The 21,183-nt window shown below is 44.4% G+C and overlaps 1 protein-coding gene across 2 annotated transcripts in view; it reads left to right on the forward strand.

Annotated features, from left to right (window-relative positions):
* The window catches only part of EYA2 (EYA transcriptional coactivator and phosphatase 2), a 295,458-nt gene that overhangs the window by 113,218 nt on the left and 161,057 nt on the right, over nucleotides 1-21,183 (forward strand). Inside the window, exon 5 of one of the 2 annotated variants that reach the window (XM_019017574.4) lies at nucleotides 9,068-9,184. The exons of the other annotated variant lie outside the window; for it this stretch is intronic. Within the exon in view, the coding sequence (XP_018873119.3) occupies nucleotides 9,068-9,184 (117 nt within the window). The remainder of the gene's footprint in view (nucleotides 1-9,067; nucleotides 9,185-21,183) is intronic. 2 annotated transcript variants of the gene reach the window in all.

Raw genomic sequence — 21,183 nt, forward strand, 5'->3', positions numbered from 1 at the left:
CAGGTCTCAAATTCCTGGCCTCAAGTGATCCACCGCCTTGGCCTCCCAAGGTGCTGAGACTACAAGCGGGAGCCACTGTACCTGGCCTCAGATTTTTAAATCTGTATGTGTAATTTCAAATTATTATGCACGGCATAAAGGAAGCAAAGACTTGTTTTAGGTTCTAGGGATGGGAAAGGCCTTTTAAATAAGGAGCGAAATTCAGCTGAGAACTGAGAGATAGCCATGTGCAGGCACAGACAGGAGAGCATCCAGGCAGAGGGGCAGGCCCTGGGAATGGGGAGGAACTTGGCAATTCTGAGAAGACTAATGGCTGGAGCACAATGGGAGATGAGGTGAATGAAGTGGGCGGGGCCTCCGAGGCCCAGGAAAGATTTGGGGTTCTGTTCCATGTGAGACTGGGAGCCACTAGAGGGTTTATAAACAGTGGGTAATAGGATGCAACTTAGGTGGGTTTTTTTAAATTTTATTCTTATTTTTATTATTTTTAGAGACAGGGTCTGGCTCTGTCTTCCAGGCTGGAGTGCCATGGTGCAATCATAGCTCACTGCACCCTCCACCTCCCAGGCTCAAGCAATCCTCCTCCCTCACCCTCATGAGTAGCTGGGACTAGAGGCACGCACTACCTCCCCTGGCTAATTTTTTTTTATTTTTTTGTAGAGACGGGGGGTGGGGGTCTCACTTTGTTGCCCAGGCTGGTCTTGAACTTCTGACCTCAAGCAATCCTCCTATCTCTGCTTCCCAAAGTGCTACGACAGGCATGAGCTACCATGCCCAGCCTAGGTTTTAAAGATCACACTGGCTGCTGTGGTGAGGCTGGCTCAGAGGGGATCAGGAGGAGAAGCAGGAAGGCCCGTTGGGAGACGGATGAAGCCTGGAGCAGGAAATGCTGGAGGCCTGGGGCGAGGCCATGGCAGCGGACAGACACATGTAGACAGAATCAAGAGCAACTCTAGAGGCAGAATTGACAGGTCCTGTCGAGGCATCAGTCCAGGCTTAGTAATAGTCACCATCGTTGACTTCCTGTCACTCACATTGGTTTATTTCCACTAATTCCTTTAATCCCCACCTCAACCCTACGAGGAAGGTCATCTCATTATCCTCCCTTGAGCGATAAAGAAACAGAGACTCAGAGAGGTTAAATAACTTACCCAAGGTCACCCAGCTGGTTGGTGGCAGAGGTGGAATTAAGCCCAGGAAGCCTGGCTCTGGACCCCGAGCCCTCACCCACGGGGCTCCGACGCCTGGCTGTGCATTCTGTAAATCCCGGGGGATTACCTATGACAGACCTTGGCCAACAGGTGTGGGCATCTTTTTTAACTTTTTTCCCCTGCTGTGCTAGAAGGCTTAGAATACAATCACACATAAGTTACCCCGCTTGGCTGACAGCCAAGAAAAATGAAGCCATATTCTTTTTCACATAAAAGAGAAAACTAGCCCTGTTCCCAGACAAAACATGGCATCAGATGGAAATCAATTTGGTGCAAAGTTATTTTACTGTCTCAGTTACTTTTGGAGTGTCTGTTCCTGGATGATACAGAGTAGATGATAAGAGCACATGTCCTGGAATTCTGCTGCCCGGATTCACATGCCACCCTTGCCTGTTGCAGGCTGCAAGACCGTGAGGGAGCAGCCTCCCCTCCCTAAACCTCTGTTTTCACATTCATACAATGGGAGTAATACTAAGTCTACCCCTCTCATGATTGCTGGGAGGATTAAATGAGATCATCTACACCAGGGATTGGCTATCCTCTTCTGTAAAGGCCCAGGTGGTAAATATTTTCTACTTTGTGATCCATATGGTCTTTATCACAACTACTCAGCTCTGCCATTGTGGCGTGAAAGTAGCCAGACTGAATGTAAACGAATGGGTATGTCTGTGTTCCAATAAAACTTTATTTACACAAACAGGCAGTGGACCAGATTTGGTCCATGACCCTGATCTAGATGAAGGGCTTCCTCACCAGGGCCCACCCCAAGAGAAATGCTCAACAAATGTCACCTGTCCCAGTAGAAGCCAGGCTGCCACACACACACGCGTGCGCACACACACACATACACACACACACACAGAATGTTCATGTCACTGAACAATAACAGGTGGATGAAAAGCCGTTTCCCTTTACATCTGCCTGTGCCTGAGCAAGCCGTGTTTGCTCATCGTCTGGACAAACCTTGTTGAATCTTGTCAGGAAACTTTTTTCATTGCTCCTTGGCAAATAGTGCTATTTACTTTGTTTAAATAGCTGCAGGAAATAACACAATTGAGCAAACTAGAGACAAGGACAGTTAGAGTATTGAGTATTTTTTCCTCAATTTATTATGCAATATTAAAGACATACATAATAGAGTAATACTATGACACCTATGAACTGACCATTCAATTTAAAAAATAAAGGGAGGCGGCTTTCCTTTCCTCTCAAAGATTCCTGTGCCCCCAAGTTTCATGTTTATTATTCCCCTGCATTTTTTTATGTAGAAGAGATCAACAAACTTTTTCTATAAAGAGCCACATAGTAAATATTTTTGTCTTAGCAGACCACACAGTCTCTATCTCAGTCACTCAACTCTGCCACTGTAGCATGAAAGCAGCCATAGACAAAGCATAAACGAATGGGCTGTCTATGTCTCAAAAAACTTTATTGACAAAAATGAACAGCAGATGACATTTGGCCTATGGGCTGGAGTTTGCTGACCTTTAATGTAGAGTATTTTAAGCATGTTTTAAAACTTTACCTACATTGCATCTTTTAGTACACATTCTTTTGCAACTTGCTTTTTCCACCCAACATTGTGTCTGTAAAATGTATCCATGTTCATACAAGTAGCTGTAGTTCATTCATTTTCACTGCTGTATAATATTCCACTACTTGATGGCACCATAACTTACTTACCCATTCTTTAGACAGTCTTTTAGGGCTTTGTTTGTTTCTCATTACATAGGATGCTGCAATCAGCATCTTTGTGCATTTCTCAGGGGTGGAAACCTATGAGAGGAATTTCTGGGTCATGGGGTGTATGCATTCTTCACTATCCTGGATAATGGCAAATAATTTTCATTGTCTCTGGCTTTGTAAAAAGCCACTCCAGAACTTAGTGGCTGAAAATAACACTGACGTATTATTTCTGTGGGCTGGCCAGGTGGGCCTGCTGCTGGTCTCCCACAGTCCCTCTCATGCTGCTGTGCTCGCAGCAGGTGGGCTGGGGCTGCCTAGATGGCACAGTGGGGCCTCTCTCTCATGTGGCCCTTCCTCTGGGTTTCTTCAGGCATGGTGGGCTCAGGTTCCAGGAGGCTGAGGATAAAAGCTTCAAAGCCTCCGGGTGCTGAGTCTCAAGAACTACTGGGCGTGGTGGCACACACGTGCTCCCAGCTACTAGAGAGGCTGAGGTGGGAGGGATCACTTGAGCCTGGGAGGTCGAGTTCACTAACTGTGAGCATGCCACTGCACTCCAGCCTGGGTGACAGAGTGAAATCCTGTCTCAAAAAAAAAAGTAGTTACATATTTATTTTAATATGCATTTATATCTATATATATGTGTATGTGTACAAATATATATATAATATATATAAAATATGGAACCTGTGATTTCTTGGTCATTATTGCTTAAGGCAAGCAAATAGTTTTAAAATTGAGTTGATTTTTTTTTTTTTTGAGATGTAGTCTCGCTCTGTCTCCCAGGTTGGAGTGCAGTGGCATGATCTCGGCTCACTGCAACCTCTGCCTCCCACGTTCAAGTGATTCTCCTGCTTCAGCCTCCTGAATAGTTGGGATTACATATGTGCACCACCACACCCAACTAATTTTTTGTATTTTTAGTAGAGACAGGGTTTCACCATGTTTCCCAGGCTGATCTTGAACTCCTGGCCTCAAATGATCTGCCTGCCTCAGCATCCCAAAGTGCTGGGATTGCAGACATGAGCCACCATGCCTGGCCTGATGTTTAAAAATAACATGAAATGAATCATTATATGGATGGTGCTGGGATATGGGAAAACCAGGCAAGTGGTGCACAACATTGAAGATGGGGAAGCACTAATTTGGTCCAAAACCCTCACTGTAGTCACGAGGAAACTGAGGCTTGGAAAGCAGAGGGCACCTGCCTTGGTGATACCACAGAGCCAGGACAGGAAACGAGTACTCTGGGCTGTGCCATGTGCCATGGGCTGATCCAAATTCACATCACAGAGCACCTGCTCAGGGGGCTGTTGATATTTTAAACTTGAACCATCTCCTGTCTCTCCTCTGCTCAGATCCCTCCAGGGCCCCTCTCAGGATCAAAGCCAAAGGTTTTCCACTGCAGTATCTTTGCCCTGTCCCCACCTTGTTGATCTTTCTGACCTCATCACTCACCCTCTCCCCAACCCTTACCCCACTCCAGCCTCCCTGGCCTCCTTGCTGTTAGTTCATCCAACATACCAAGTACACTCCTGCCTGAGGACCTTTGCACATGCCTTCCCTCTGCCTGGACAGGTATTCCTTCGGGTGTCCACAAGTCTTGCTCCTTTGCTTCCTTCAGGTCTTTGTTCAAATGTCTCTTCCTCCATGGGACCTCTTCCTCCCCCTCCAAGGGACCTTTCAGGATCACTCTGTTTGAAATTTCAAATCCCAACTCCCCTTAACCAACTTTGCTACCTCCTTCCCTGCTTCATTCTTCTTTGTAGCCATAAGACTCTAAATGGAGTCCAAAAAATTTAATCATGTTTGGAGAATTGTGTTAGTGTGAGGTTCATAAGATAGCAGGGAAAAGTGTGTGCCACTGAGTGTGCCAGGGAGTCAGGGAGCCAATCATGTTGTCTCTTGTGTTACCCAAAAAGTATTTTGTATGCTTCTCCTCTACTGTGTGTTTTTACTTGTTTTTCTGCTGTCATTCTCCTCCCACTAGCATATAAGCTCCAACCGCTACAGTATCTGCAGCATCAAGATCTGTATCTCCTGACCTGTTGCAGGTGCTGAACTAAGAGTTGTGAATGAGTGAATGAATGCTTATTGGCTGTCTGTTGTTGACACCCTCTCTGAAATCCACATGCTCACTTTGGTGCTTCCATGAGCGGAAGCCAGTGGAACTTGCAGATAGTTCACGAGCACCTTTTCGGAGGCCTCTTTCTCTTTGCTGTGAAGATACTTATCAGAGATGCCTGCGGAGTAGCAGGTCTGATGAGATCAGTCTGTCCCCAGGCCAAACCGTGACCAGATTTCCTTTGAACATAATCTCTTAGAGCAGTGTTTCTCTATCTGGTTTAAAAGACCAGTTTTTGGGTTTTTGCTTTTTAATTGCCATTCCACTGTGGACTAATATTTTAGTAAAAATGAATTACCAGAAAAATCAAATTAAAATTTTTATTTATTTATTTATTTGAGATGAAGTCTTGCTCTTTAGCCCAGGCTGGAGTGCATTGGCATGATCTTGGCTCACTGCAACCTCCACCTTCTAGTTTCAAGCAATTCTCATGCCTCAGCTTCCTGAGTAGCTGGGATTAGAGGTGTGCACCACCACACCCAGTTAATTTTTGTATTTTTTGTAGAGACAGGGTTTCGCCATGTTAGCCAGGCTGATCTCGAACTCCTGACCTCAAGTGATCCACCCACCTCAGCCTCCCAAAGTGCTGGGATTACAGACGTGAGCCACCGTACCGGGCCAAATTAAAATGTTTTAAAAGCATACTAAATACAAGTCTGGAGAAATGGCCTTAGATGTCAGAACAATGCCAAGTTGCTGCAAAAGTTTCAGGATGTTTACTTCTCAGTGTCTGACTTTCTCATTCTGAACTTGTGACTGATGCATGGACCACAGTCTGGACAACAGACTTAGGGGACGAAGGCCCTCGTGTGCCTTTGCCATTTTCATATTCTCTTCTCTTTCTCATGGATTAGAATTTTATGATCCAACCCCTTCAGCAAACAAAAGAAGAGATGAAAAACTTTATTTTCTTTTCTTTCATAGTCATTCATTCACCAGACAATTTTTGAGCACCTACTATGTGCAAGACAGGGAGCCACATATGGGGAGACTGCAGGGTACAAGAGGGAACCAGCCCCGCCCTCCTGGAGCCTCCAGCTTAAACAGAGAGCAGAGGTTCAACAGTGAATGGGAATGAGTGCCAGGCAGGAGAACTGCATGCTACTCAGGGCTGACTTAGGTCATAGAAGACCTTTCTAGGGAAACAACATTTGCCTGATAGAGAAGAGGGAGGTGTGGATTCCAGGCAGAGGAAGCAACATATGCAAAGGCTTTGAGTCCAAAGACATGGTTGCAGTTTGTCTGTATCATCTATTTAAAATGGACAATGTAGGTACCCTTAGAGGCAGCAATTTTTGTCTTGTATCCAACCAAGACAAACACTCTGACATGGCTTGAGGAAGTATGTACATTTCATCTTGGATTGTGATAGTAAAAACTGGAATCAACCTGCAGTTTATCATCAGGGAACTGGCTGAACAAGCAGTGATATTTCCGATTCTGGCTTTCCATCCTGTCACTAAAACAGAGTGTCTGAGCATATGGCTTGGGCAGAGTGAGCGAAGGAGCCCAGGAAAGGCAGTGAGGTTGGAGGGGTGGGCAGAGCCCATGCAGGGCCTTGGGGGTCACTGCAGAGTTTAGATTTTACTTTAGGTGCACAGTGAGGCAGACTGTACCCAATGCAACGTTAACGACTCCTAGTGGACTGAGCAAAAAGAAGGTGCTGTATAAATATTGCCTGTTGCTGCCGTCGTTGTTACTGAAGTCTGGCACCATCGATGGCATAAAACCCCTTCACACCTGTTATTGAGAAGCATCAAGATAAGGAACCTTGACTTCAGAGTTATCCGCCAATTGCAAGACCCCAGTCCAATGGATTGGCAATCTCAATTCCCACATCTTTAAAATGAAGGAAGTAATATATAGCCTGTTTTGTGGGATTGATGTGAGGATAAAAGAGATGTGTTCTTTAATTACTTCATTCAGAGCCTTTATATGTTCATTCTTTCCTCTTACTTTAATTTCCTAACAACCCATCATTTCACAAGAAAGGAGGCCTCCAACCTGGGGTTGCAGGAGAAACTTTCCAGGTCACCAATCAATGAAGCAAACCATCTAGGACTCCAGCCCAGATTTCCTGACTCAGAATCTAACTGTTTTTACCTTACTAAGCATTCTCTTATTTTACGGAGTTGACAGGATAAGAAGGAGGAAATTTCAATACAAAAACCATCAGCAGAACTAGAAATGTTCTTGAAAGAAATGAAATTTTAAACAGCAATGAGATACTGTTTTATACCCATAAGATAGACAGAGATAAGCAATGTTTGATAACAGTTGATGTGGTTGTGGAGAAGCAGGACTCACTCAGTGACTGGAGAGAATGTCACCTACCATCTAGGGAGCACCATTCAGCAACATCCAAGAAAATTTAAGATGCTCTTGCCCTGGACTCAGTGATTCCAGCTACTGGGAATTTACCTAAAAGATAGACTTGCACATGTGCACAAAATGTGTGTGTGTGTGTGTGTGTGTGTGTGTGGTGTGATGACTATAAGCTGCAGCAAATACATATGTATATGCATATAGGTACATCTATATGTTAAATATATTTTCTGCATGTATATATGTGTGTATATATACACATTTGTTGCATGTGTGTGTGTTATGTGTGTATTTGCTGCAGCTTAAATTACAGTCATAAAATCTCAAAACCACCCAAAAGTTAATGAATAGGAAACTGGTTAAATGATGAGGAAACCACACATTAGAATGTCACACAGCCATCAATACAGAATAAGGAAGAACTTTATAAGCTCATGAAGAATAATCATTGCCACATATTGTGAAGCAGTAAAAGAAAAAGAAGAAAATGAAGAACAGAATTTATAGAATACTCCTGTTTATATTTTAAAAGATGGAATAGATATATACGTTACATATGTATATTATATACATAAGTTTGTATATGCACAGAACCTGTCTGGAAGTGAATTGTGTTCCATAAAGCTGGTAATCGTGGTTGCCTATAGGCAGAAGAGCTGGGGTTTGAGGTCAGGGATAGGAAGAGACACTTGCTTTATGCCTTTTGTACTATTGGAATTTTCTACAATGCATTCATTACATTTTCAATAAAAATTAAGTGAATGAGCTGATGATGGTTAGCCCCTCCTCCTCAACACAGTCCCTTTCTCAGCCAGTTGTTCATGGAATTAGTACCTATGCTTTAGGTAAGCATGCCGAGTTTTGCTGAAGCAGAAGGCAGATTTGTAACTGTGGCCTTGGGATTAGCAGGTCTCCCCGTGAGATTGGAGAGTGTCTTACAGTTAAGTGATGTCATCTTTGCAGAGGAAGGGTGGTTCATTTCACACCTTTGCCCAAAATCCTAATGGACATTTAAGCCATACACAGCACTACTCAGTGGAGTAGTGGGCTGCAGGCTTGCATACCTACCAAGCTGGCAGGTAGCATGAAGCTGGTGGCATGTACAAAATATGAGACCTTCATACCTACCAAGCTGGCAGGTAGCATGAAGCTGGTGGCATGTACAAAATATGAGACCTTCATACCTACCAAGCTGGCAGGTAGCATGAAGCTGGTGGCATGTACAAAATATGAGACCTTCTTGGCCTGCCTTTCCCTTCCCCACTTTTGATAGGGTCCTAGGATGTACCAAAACAAATCACAACTGCAATGAGAAAATAGCACCTTAAAACCAGCCTCAAAGTCCTGCAGATGGAATGGAATCTGTGATGACCTGGGAAACACCTGAATCAGGAGCCCACAGGGGCAGCTTGTGGTCACATGGGTTGCAGACATGGTGTTACTAGACCATCTTGTCATTCAAAAAGAAGCCGTAAGTCCAGCTTTTTGTATGAAATATCCTGACTTTTAACAAAATCAACTAATTCAGTTTTTCTTAAAAATATGCTGGCCAAGTCAAATGTCTATAGGCTCACTTTGGCTGACAAGCCACCAGTTTGCAACTCCTCATTTGGAAGCTGATAAAATTGCATGCTGTCTTGACCCAGTAGCTCTTTTGTGGGTGACAAGGACGCATCCTAATCATGTGTCCTTGGTCCTTTTTTCCCCCCCTCTTCCTTCAAAGGCATCAAGACAGAAGACAGCTTGAACCATTCCCCTGGCCAGAGTGGATTCCTCAGCTATGGCTCCAGCTTCAGCACCCCACCCACTGGACAGAGCCCATACACCTACCAGATGCACGGTCAGTGTGGCGCTGTGGCCTCTTCCTGCCCATCTCTAAGGACCACCTAAGTTGGGTGTCCATTCATTCATTCATTCAGCAGATTTTTTGAGCACCTACTATGTGCCAGGCTCTATCTCAAGGAGTGGAGAAAATAGATACGAGATCTGCCTTCATGGTCATTACCTGGCAGTGGGGAGAGACTAACGATAAAAGTCGGCAAATAAGCCAGATGATTTGGGAAGGGGTTGAATGTAATAAGGCAAATAAACCTGGTCTTTGCATATAGAGTGATGAGCACTTGGGAGGTCAGGAAAGGTGAGATTTGTGACTTTAGATCAAATCACCAGGGAAGGCTCTTTGAAGAGATGACATTGGGCAGAAACCCAAAGGGTGAGGCAGAGCAGCCACATAGACATCTTAGGGAAGAGCATTCCAGGCAGAGGGAACAGCCTGTACAAACTCTGCATGCAGGGAAATGTCTGGATGTATTTGAGGCACAGAGCTGAGACCAGTGAGACTGGAGCAAAGTCAGAAGGCATGTAGGAGGAGAGAATCTTGGAGAAAGAGCAAGGCGCAATCACACATGGCCTTGAGGGATATGGGAAGGAGTTTGCTTGTATTTTAAGTGTGATGGGACAGGCAAGTCTATTGTAGAGACTCAGAAATGTCGGGTGGTGGAAATATTGGACAGTCAGGTGAAGAAGCTTTTATTCCAGGCAGGAGGATCAAGGCTCTGCAGCCCTAGAGGGTGGCCTTAAGGAAGAAAGAACTCCATTGTGTAACCCTCCACCCACCTGCCATAAGGAACTGGCTTACTGGGTTCTCCCATGCTCATCTCCACTCTTTTACCTCCAAGAACCCTTCTCTGTTCTGATGCCCCCTTCGGAGCATGCTGGAGTTGATGCATGGAGCATGGGGCTGGTGGCTGTAATTATGGGGATCCCCATTCTGCTGTTTCCCTTTATATAAGCTGCTAAAAATTACCATCAAGGGTCTGAAAGAGTAAAATGATAAGATGGTGGGCTGATGAGTGATTGTACTCTTTTTTGAGATGGAGTCTTGCTATGTTGCCCAGACTGGGCTCAAGTGATTCTGCCACCTCAGCCTCCTGAGTATCTAGGACCACAGCTGTGCACTGCTGTACCCGGCTTTGATAGTATTTTTCTTTTAAAAGCAACTACTTGGAAGTACTATCACTTCATCTTTATTATTTTAATTTTTTATTAAGGAAGTAATAAAAATGATTGTCAAGGGCAGCATTTCAGGAAAAAAAAATTGTGAAAGGGGAACAAATAATCTTAGGTATGTGTGTAGGGAAAGCAGGTGATAAGCATTCATGCCCAGCCCTGAGAATAGCTTCCTGGTAAGGTCTGTGTCCAAGTTTGTCAGTGATGCCATGAGCCAGCCTTGACCAAACATGCTAGGTGCCAGGTGATGCTCTGTGGGTTCTCTCGTACAACCTTCATGACGCTCTCAAGCAATGGTACTGTATTATTCCCATTTCACAGAAGAGGAAACTGAGGCATAGAAGGAATGACTGATTTGTCCAACACCAGGGCAAGGATTTTAGATTTTATTGTAAGCATAATGGCAAAGGGACTGTGTCAGATGTCTTGGGGGCCTGGTGGAATCCCAACCCCCAGCCTCACTGCAAAGCCCATCGCTGTAACCCCAGCACTTTCCTGCCTCCTCTGCTTCTGCTGTCACGTCTGTGTCCCCAGTCGGGCCTTTCTGAGGCCCACTGAAGGGAGTAAACTGAGACCCATCTCTCCAAGTGGGGAGTGAATGATGGCACCGGCCCTGATAACAGGAGGCGTGTGAAGGTACTGAACTTCCACTTGTATTGGAGTCCCTCTCAAGGCAGTTTTTTTCCAGCTCTTTAAATAGAAACTGGACTTACTGCCTCAGGGCTTCTGAGGCCGCAGAGGTTGAAATGGAAACCCAGTCCCCGTATCCCATTTTGACACCCCCTCAGCCACACAATAAGTGATCTAAGTTATGTAGGAGAGGCCCCCATTCATTCATTCATTCATTCATTCATTCCGTATGTTGAGCACCAGCTTGACACCTGGCACCCTTCTAGGCACTGAGGGCACAGCAGCCCACAAAGACAATCTCCTCATGGAGAAAGATGGACAGTAATCAATTGACAAGTAGATAGATAATTATAGATTTTGATAAAGCCTGTGACAGACAAAAACATGGTGGCGTGCTGGACCGTGAGCAGTGGTATGGACCAGGAGTGGTGATCAGCATTCAGCAGGTGGTCAGGGGCCTCCCAATGGAAAGGAGGCTGCCACAGGAGGGGCCAGAGCTGGGTCGGGCCGTACAGGCAGCGGGAACACAAGAGCAAAGGCCCCGCGGCAGGAAAAGGCTCACAGTGTTCAAGGACTCCAGAGGAGGCTCATCCTATCCTCCCCAGAGCAGGATATGCAGAATAATATTTTCTTCTCTAGTCCTTACAGCAACCGCATGAGGTGGGCACCATCAGCCCTGCTTTCATAGATGGTGAAAGTGAGGCTCAGAGAGGGCAAGTGACTTGCCTGAAACCGCAGGGCCAATAAGTGTTCAGAGCTGGGATTCAGACTCCAGTTTCTCCGGTGCCACTTCCTCTAAATGATGAGATTTCCTGGACTCCTTCAGGACTCCAGGAACTGTCCTAATGTCTGCACATAAACATGCCGCTTCATCTCCCCAGTAGCCCCGTGACATGAGCACTGTCACTGCCCTCATCTTACAGGTGGAGAAACTGAGGCATAAAATGTTTCAGTCACTTACCCAAGGTCACACGGCCATGGCAGTGGGAAATGAGCCAGGCAGTCACCCAGGCACATAACCCTCACGCCATCCTGCCCTTCACACTCTCTTAGATCCATCTAGAAGGTGATTCTCAGGGGTGAGCCTAGGGCCCCACCCCCCACCTCAATCCCCATCAGCCAACGTCTCCAGCTCTCTTCTCGCCCTACCATGGGAATCGTCCAGGTTATTTTCTTATCCTCCTCACAGCCCAGATGACAGAAGGGCAGCGGCAGCAGCTGGGCTTCGTCCCAATTAACTGCCTTCAGTCTGATGCTAATGGCTATAAACTGCTCTTGAGACAGCCCAGGCATTTTGCAAGCCTGACATATTCCTCCTTAAGTATTTTTTTCAAACACAAACACACAGAACGCTCACACACCATGCCCATGTGCTTCCTATTAACTTTTTTTTTTTTTCTGAGTTGTTCCAGAGGAGAAATAAACTCTCGAACTACTGAGAGCATTTCAGAGTGGAAGATATTGGTTGAGCTTAGTTTCTCAGAGGAAGAAGAAAATAAAGAAGATTGAGGCTTATGAACTTTTAGGCCTGAAAATGCTGGTTTTGTGAAATTGGCCCATGGTGAGAAGCTAGCATGAGTCTTTTTCCTTTCTAAGAATTAAAACCATAATTTTGGCCCATAATCCCAGCACTTTGGGAGACCAAGGCAGGTATATTTATTGCTTGAGTCCAGGAGTTCAAGACCAGCCTGGGAAACCTGGTGAAACCCATCTCTACAAAAAAAAAAAAAAAATTATCTGGGCATGGTGATGCATGCCTGTAGTCCCAGCTACTCAATATGTTGAGGTAGGAGGATCACTTTTCAGCCTGGGAGGTCAATGCTGCAGTAAGCCGTGATCATGCCACTGCACTCCAGCCTGAGCAATAGAGCAAGAGCCTATCTTTAAAAAAAAAAAAAAATGCTGGGCATGGTGGTGTGCACCTGTAGTTCCAGCTACTCAGGAAGCTGAGGTGGAAGGATTGCTTGAGCCCAGGAGTTCAAGGTTGCAGTGAGCTATGATCACCCCACTGCACTCCAGCCTGGGCAATACAGCATGACCCTGTCTCAAAAAGAGAAAAAATGTATAATTTTATAGAAGCAAAAAAGGACGCTCTTGGGGCTCACCTCATCATTTTACAGATGAGTAAACTGAGGCACTGCAACACAGTGTCTTACGGAAGATCACAGAGCAAGCTTTAGACAAACCAGGATGCCTCCCACTAGGTCTTCTAGCTAATCTCATAAACTTCCAAAAACTTTAGCACAGCCATCACCCCGTAAGGCCCTGGTTTGAGATCTGTATCTGTTTGGATAACACTGCCCCTCCATGGAATATACAATAAATGTAAAAGAAAAAAGTTCACAGCTCTTGTTCAGCCTTTGCAGAGTTGTTTATTTTCTTTATTTTAAGTTCACCCTGGGGTTTTTATAGCTGAAGTGTGTTTCTTATGGGTTTGATTTTTTTTCTTTTTGGCTTCTTCTGGTAAAACACTGCTATTCACAGAAATAACCACAAAGATTAAAAAGAGGGGGAAAAAATCTCCAGAGTGTTTTATAAGAAGTTTCTGGTGCCACAGAGTAGTTAAGAGTTCTGGACCTGGCCTGTGGTCAGTCCTGGCAGTACCCCACACACAATGGCATGAGTTGGGGAAGCGCATGGACTTCTCTCTGCCTCAGTTTCCTCACCTGTGAAACTGGTATCATAGTGAGAGAGGTGACAACATGAGGCTTTGGGAGACTAAATAACATGATTCATGGGCACCTCAGATGAGATCCATAAAGGCTAGATTTTCTTTTTATTATCTCTGTTATTCCTTCCTTAGCATGGTAGTTAAAAACAACTAAAAGCAGGGACTCTGAAGTCAGGTTGAGTTAACATCCAAATACGGCTGCAAACCAGCCCTGTGACCTTGAGCTCAGTTACTTCTCAGTACTCCGGTTTCCTTCCCTATGAACTGGGGACACTAAGAGTACTTTACTCGTGGGGTGCTGTGATGACTAAATGAGTTAATGTATGTGAAGTGTTTAGAGCGCGCCTGGCACAAACTAACGCTCTCTAAACCTTAATTATCGTTATTATGATTGACATTGTTAGCCTCGCTTCAGGTTTGATGGGCCATGTTCTTTCCAAGTTCGCTTCTATTTCCTGAACTCTCAATTTTAGTAAGTGGTCAGGGTAAGAGAAAAGAGGAATACTAATCTGAGACTGTGGGACTGTCTGCATCCACATAAACTCCCCTTCCAGTGAACTCTGTGTTGTAGGGAGACTTAAAAACAGGCCAAGTGCAGTAGCTCATACCTATAATCCCAGCCCTTTGGGAGGCTGAGGTGGGGGGGATCATCTGAGCTCAGGAGTTCAAGACCAGCCTGGCCAACATGGCAAAACCCCATCTCTACTTAAAATACAAAAAATTAGCCGGGTGTGGGGGCACACGCCTGCAATTCCAGCTACTTGGGAGGCTGAGGCAGGAGAATCGCTTGAACCCGGGTAGTGGAGGTTGCAGTGAGCCGAGATCACGCCACTGCACTCCAGTCTAGGCGACAAAGCGAGACTCCATCTCAAAAAAAAAAAAAAAAAGGCAAGGCAACGGTGGGATCCCTATCCAATGGAAACTCTTTTTGCATTTATGAAGGGCCAGGGAACATAAAGACTGAAGCTTAGAACCCCTCCAGCAGCCACTCAGGAGCAACATAGAATCGTGCAATTCAAGGATGTGTAGGAAATTAAAAGTTCAGTAAAAGCACTTGTAACTCAGTGATCTCAGCTCGAGACCTCCGAGGCTGGATTGTGTTGGATTTAGAATGTCTCTATGTCAGATTCATGAAATCTACCACCAGTAAACTGTGTGACCTTGGACAAGTCACAAAGCTTTCATGATCTGTGTTCCACAGTTCTAGTGCTAACAAGAGTTCCAGGAAAAAAATAAAGGGGTTGGGGCAGGTCATGGTCATATATATCAAATACATTTAGTCAATAGTGCATGCCACAAAGTTAAAATAGACATCTTTGCTACAGGACTTTTCAGAGCCTTTGCAGGCTGTTGTGCCTTGTACTTCTCCAGAAATAGAATTCAGGAGGCGGTTTTCCCAGGCAGATGGGATGAGGGCCCCTCCGTCCAAACTCGTTCTGTGGTCACTGAGAAGCCCTGGATGTCATGATCTTTTAGGACCCTTCCTTTATGAACGTTCTTTGAATTTCTATTGTTTTAAACAATGAACATGTATGTTTTTCTTTTTCCTGTGTTTTAATTAAATTGTTTCTTGTTGAGATGGAGTCTCACTTTGTCGTCCAGGCTGGAGTACAATGGCATGATCTCGGCTTACTGCAACCTCCGCCTCCTGGATTCAAGCAATTCTCTAGCCTCAGTCTCCCAAGTAGCTGGGATTACAGGCGCCTGCCACCACACCTGGCTAATTTTTGTATTTTTAGTAGAGATGGGGTTTCGCCACGTTGGTCAGGCCGGTCTCGAACTCCTTACCTCAAGTGATCCGCCCACCTCAGCCCCACAAAGTGCTGGGATTACAGGCATGAGCCACTGTGCTCAGCCTTAATTTTTAACTGAGATATAACTCACATCCCTAAACTTCACCTTTTTTTTTTTTTTTTTTTTTTTGAGGCAGGGTCTCTCTCTGTCGCCCAGGCTGGAGTGCAGTGGTGTGATGACAGCTCACTGCAACCTCTGCCTCCTGGGCTCAAGCGATTCTCCCACCTCAGCCTTCCGAGTAGCTGGGACTAGCAGGTGCCTGCCACCATGCCCAGCTAATTTTATTTTTTATAGAGACGGGGTTTCATTGTGTTGCATAGGCTGGTAAACTTCACCTTTTTAAAATGTTCAATTTAGTGTTTTTAGTATGTTCACTAAAATTGTGCAACCATCACCACTGTCTAATTCCACAGCATTTTTGTCACCCCACAAAGAAACCCCATGTCCATTAGCGTCACTCCCTAGTTCCCCTCCCTCCAATATATTCCTTTTGTAATAAAAAAAAAAAGACACATGAATTTTTTAAACAGGTTATGCATTTACCTAGTTCGGGCATCTGTGGAAATCTTTCTTCTACCCTCATGCTACATCCACCCCGTTTCCAAACCCCTAACAATTAACCACTGTAATAATTTCGTGGGAACCCATCCAGAACATCTTTTTGCAAACATAAGTAAAATATAAGCAGTCTATTATATTGTATGTTACTATTACAAGAATTAGTTCAGACGTGATTCATAAATAAGAAAACTATGTTAGTATAACTCAGAAGTTGCATTGTTTCATTTGCTTCTAAGGGTTTCTCTATCACTGTTGTTGTTACGTGCCTTGATGTAGTTTTCTTTATGATTCTTGTGCTCTGTGTTCATTGAGACTCTTAGATCTGTGGATTTATCGTTTCCATCAAATTTGGAAATTTTCAGCCAATATTTCTTCAGATTTTTTTCTGATGTTCCACACCACTACCTCCCACTCCAAGTTCATAAATCTTTTCTTCTGTAGTATCTGATCTGCTGCTAATTACATCCATGTCATTTTTCATCTCATACATCATTTTCATCTCCAGAAGTTTGATTTTGGGTGTTTTTTTTTTGAAGACAGAGCCTTGCTCTGTCACCCAGGCTGGAGTGCAGTGGCGTAATCTCGGCTCATTGTAACCTCTGCCTCCAGGGTTCAAGCGATTCTTATGCCTCAGCCACCCGAGTAGCTGGGCTTACAGGTGCTCACCACCACTCCTGGCTAATTTTTGTATTTTAAGTGGAGACGGGGTTTTGCCGTGTTGGCCAGGCTGATCTCAAGCTCCTGAGCTCAGGCAGTCTGCCCACCTCAGCTTCCCAAAGTGCTAGTACAGGCATGAGCCACCGTGCCCAGCCTGGGTCTTTGTTTGATAATTTCCGTGTCTCTACTTAACATGTCCAATCTTTCTTCTGACTTCTTGAACAGATAGAATCCAGTTGTAGTAAACGTTTTAATGTCCATGTCTAATTCTGTCATCCCTGTCATTTCTGGGTTCATTTTCATTGATTTTTCTCCGCGTTAAAAATCATATTTTTCTGCTTCCCTGCATGACTGATAAGTTTCAATTGGATGCCAAACATAAATTTTACCTTGTCAGATGCTGGATATTTTTATATTCCTATAAATATGTTTGAGCTTTGTTCTGGGATGCAGTTAGGTTACTTAGAAACTGTTGAATTCTTTTGAGTCTTGCTTTCAGCCTTGCCAGTTGGGATCAGAGCGGTGTTTAGTCCAGGAGAAATTTTTTCCACTACTGAGGCAAACCCTTCTGAGTATTCTACCCAATGCCCGATGAATTGTGAGGTTCTGCAATTCTGGCAGGTGGGAACAGGAACTATTCCTGGCTCCATTATGAGCTCTGAAGCTTGCTGCTTCTGATCTTTTCCAGTGGTTCTCTCTCAGCCCTGGGTAGTTTCCTTACACCCATGTGCTCATCAGTTCTCAGGTGGCCACTCAAGGGGAACTGTGAGCAAACCTCCAGAGCGCTCCCAGCACAACTTTCTTTTCCTGGGAGTTCTGCTCTGCCAGTTCCAGCCACATTAGCCTCCGCTGACTTGCAGCTCCATCTCCCCAGCTCAGAGAGACCACGGGCCTCCACCTGGGTTTTCCCTTCCTGGAAACTCTATCCTGGGGCAATCATACAGCTCACCATCTGTTTCTCCTCTTGCAAGGATCACTGTCCACTCCTGATGCCCAATGTCTTGGAAACCTAGTTTTCCAACTGTTTCAGCTGGGAGGGTAAATCCAGACGTTGTTACTCAGTCTTGGCCAGAAGTGAAAATTCCACTGCATTGGTTCATTTGTAATTTTTCCAGAGCATAGGCTAACAGCAGCTGAATGTAAAATACCAAACACAAGCAAATGCAGCAAGCCTGGTATGAGTACAGTTCTGCTCAGAATGCCCTATGTTCTTCCTCTTCCTCAGTTTGGTTACATGTTCTATTTTGGGAGAACTAATTTTGCAATTCCTGCCAATTTTTATGCATTTTGCCCTTGTTTCCATAATTCAGCACCTCCATCATCTCTTCATCACCTCCATCAAGATACTTTCACTTCCTTTTAAAAGCAAAGATCTCTATTTAATGTAATGCTTCTCAGTTTATTATTTACATTTTTATTTTTTCACCATGCTATCATTTTTACTGGGATTGTCACTGCTTTGGTTAGTGCTCTGGTTACAAAGTGGCATTGCTGTGGGGCAGTCAGCTCTAACCCTACTTCTTCCCATAAGCTCTCTGATTTTAGTGCACGGGTTTGCATAACTCATGGCCTTTCAAGAAAGCATTATCACATGATGGCAGAAACACTTGTCTATATTCTTTTCACAGATAACATACTATGCACACTCTTCTGCACTTCGTTTTCCTCATTTAGCTATATACCTTGGAGAGAACTTGCTAAGTCAATACATAGAAAGAGCTTCTTCATTCTTTTTCATAGATGCCTATTATTGCATTGAATGATGTGCTATAAATGATTGAGCCAGTTCCTTACTGGGGGCCATTTGGCCTGTTTCTACTCTTTTGCAACTGCCTCCGAAATGGTCATGAAAACCCCTATATGTATATTATTTTTTATAAGTATATCTGAAGGGCAAATTTCCAAAAAGTAGGAGTTGGGGTCAAGGGGCACGTCTATATTTAAATTTGGTAGATATCTTCAAGTTACCCTCCGTAGGGATTCTACCCATTTACACTCCCCCCAGCAGTGTCTGGGAGTAGTACCTGTTTTCACAAAAACTCATCATCCCAGTGTCATCTAACGGTTGAAGTTTTTGCCAATCTGATGCATGAAGAAATGGTGTCTCAGGGCAGTAGTAATTTCTAAGTCTTGTCCCACAAGTGAGGTTGAGCATCTTTTCAGACCCTTGACTGATTTGTATTTCCTTTCCTGTGAATCAGGAGATTTGACTTTTAAAAGTTTGCAAAAGAAAAGCAATTAAGTACTAGGCATACCAATATTTAAGCATATCATAAAGCTTCAATAATCAAAGCAACATGCTTCTAGTGTGAATACACTCACCAATCAATAGAGGAGAACAAATGGTCTCAGAGATAGACCCACACATTCAGTACGTGGAGAAGGTGATGTCGAGTCAGTGGGAAAATATGAACTATTGAATGAATGGCATTGGAACAGCTAGTTAGCCATCTGGAGAAAAGTATCCATTCCTACTACCAGAAAACGAATCCAAATGGATTGACGGTTTAAATGTTAAAAATAAAACCATAAAAATACTAGAACGAGAATAAGCACAATTTTTTATAACCTTGGAGTGGAAAAGGCTTTTCTAACCAGGACTCAGAAATCCAAAATCCATAAATGAAAAGATTGACAGGTTCAACTACAGAATTTTTTTTTTCTTTTTTGGCACGGCAAAGAACACCAGAAGTCAACACAACAAAACAAATGACAAAAAACAAGCAAACAAACAAAAAAAAGAAAACAAAATGACAAACTGAAAAGAAATATTTACATCTGAAATCACAAAGAAATGTTACTTTTTCAAAAATGATTCTACTAGTCTATGGATTGAACCTGCTCCAGGATGTGGTTCTTCTCAATCAGGATTTCAGACTCAAATAGTACAGGGCCGAGCAGTAATGTAAAAGAGAGACGTGAGCTAGGTATAGAGTTATAGGGAGCGGCGGGAACTGTAGCAAGCTAGAGACTAAACCCCCGACCAACGCTGGGGATAGGGGGGCGTTACTTGGCTTCAGCCCATTGCTGCCCCTCTAGAATGGATCCCAAGGAGACCACATCTTTCCATTTTTCAAAGTGATCCCTAAAACTGTATTTAATGTGAAATTTTCTTATTCTTTTTCAATATGGACAATTGATATACACTCTCTTTGAAACACCTTGTGAAGCATACAAACGTGTATAAGGCTGGCTTCGTGCCCACATCTTGCAGTCTTGCTCCATATTTTCTTAACTGAACCACAGGTCCCGAGATGACTAGATGAGGCAAATCACAAGCCAAGTGGTGACTTGGGGAACCACACAGATCACCTCCTTTGGGTTCCCCCACCTCTGGCTTATTTCATCAGTGAGGTGTGTTTCAGAGAACTTGAGTGATAGGTGTGGCGATAGTTGAGAGTGGAGCCCAGTGGCCTCCTCATGGTGAAATGGAGTCATTTCCCTATTTCTCTCCGCTGATGGCAACTTTCAGGCTGTCCCAGCCCAGCCAGTTTTGAGCAGTCTAAATCTTCCTGATCTCACTGCATCGGTCAAGACAGGAGCCAGTCTTGGCATCCTATGGGTTGTTGGACTGAGGCCGAGTTTCCTAATGTGAATCAGCAACTCTTCTGCACACAATGAAGTGGGTGAGGTTTCCCCATACATGTCAGCATTCTCGCCCTGTGCAACACCTCCAGCCTGGGGGGTCACTCTCCCCTCCCCTTCATGTGTGCTGGCAGGCTTGCTGCCTTTTGCTTGAGCTAAAGTCTTCTGAATTTAGAACGTATAGAGTTTAAATGGAGGGTCTTTCCTCTAGTTACATAACAAGTTAGATTTGGTCACCCCATCTCCAAAAGCCACTGGAGGTAACAGGTGGAAACAGCTGGAGAGATTGAGAATGAGTTTGGGATCAGGAGGGAGTTTAGTTCAACAGCAATTTGCTAAGGCAGTGCTGTCCAATAGACCCTTCTGTGATGATGGAAATCCTCTGAGTGGCTGTGCAACGTGATAGCCCCTAGCCACAGGTGGCTACTGAGCACTGAAAGGTGGTTAGTGCAACTGAGGAATTGAATTTTTAATTTTGTTTAATTTTAATTAATTGTAAATGCACCTACTCTATTGGGCAGCACAGGTCTAAGCAATGTTTCAAAGCTAACTCTTAAGTTGTGTTACGGACTGAATTGTTTCCCGCCCCTAAAATTCATATGTTGAAACTGTTACCTCCAATGTGATGGGTTTTGGTGATGGGGCCTGGCCTTTGGGAGGTGTTAGGGTTAAATGAGGTCATGAGGGCGGGGTCTTCAGAATGGGATTGCTGTTCTTATAAAAAGAAGGAGAGAGAGAGATCTCGACCTCCTTGTCTCTCCTTGAATGCACATACTGAGGACAGGCCATACAAGGACACAGCGAGAAGGTGACCATATGCAAGCCAGGAAGAAGACGTTCACCAGGAATCCAACCAGCTGGCATGTTGACCTTGGACTTCTTGGACTCCAGAACTATGAGAAATAAATGTCTGCTGTTTAAGCCACCCAGGT

Source organism: Gorilla gorilla, chromosome 21 (genome assembly GCF_029281585.2).
Source record: "Gorilla gorilla gorilla isolate KB3781 chromosome 21, NHGRI_mGorGor1-v2.1_pri, whole genome shotgun sequence".
In the NCBI taxonomy this organism is placed as follows: domain Eukaryota; kingdom Metazoa; phylum Chordata; class Mammalia; order Primates; family Hominidae; genus Gorilla; species Gorilla gorilla.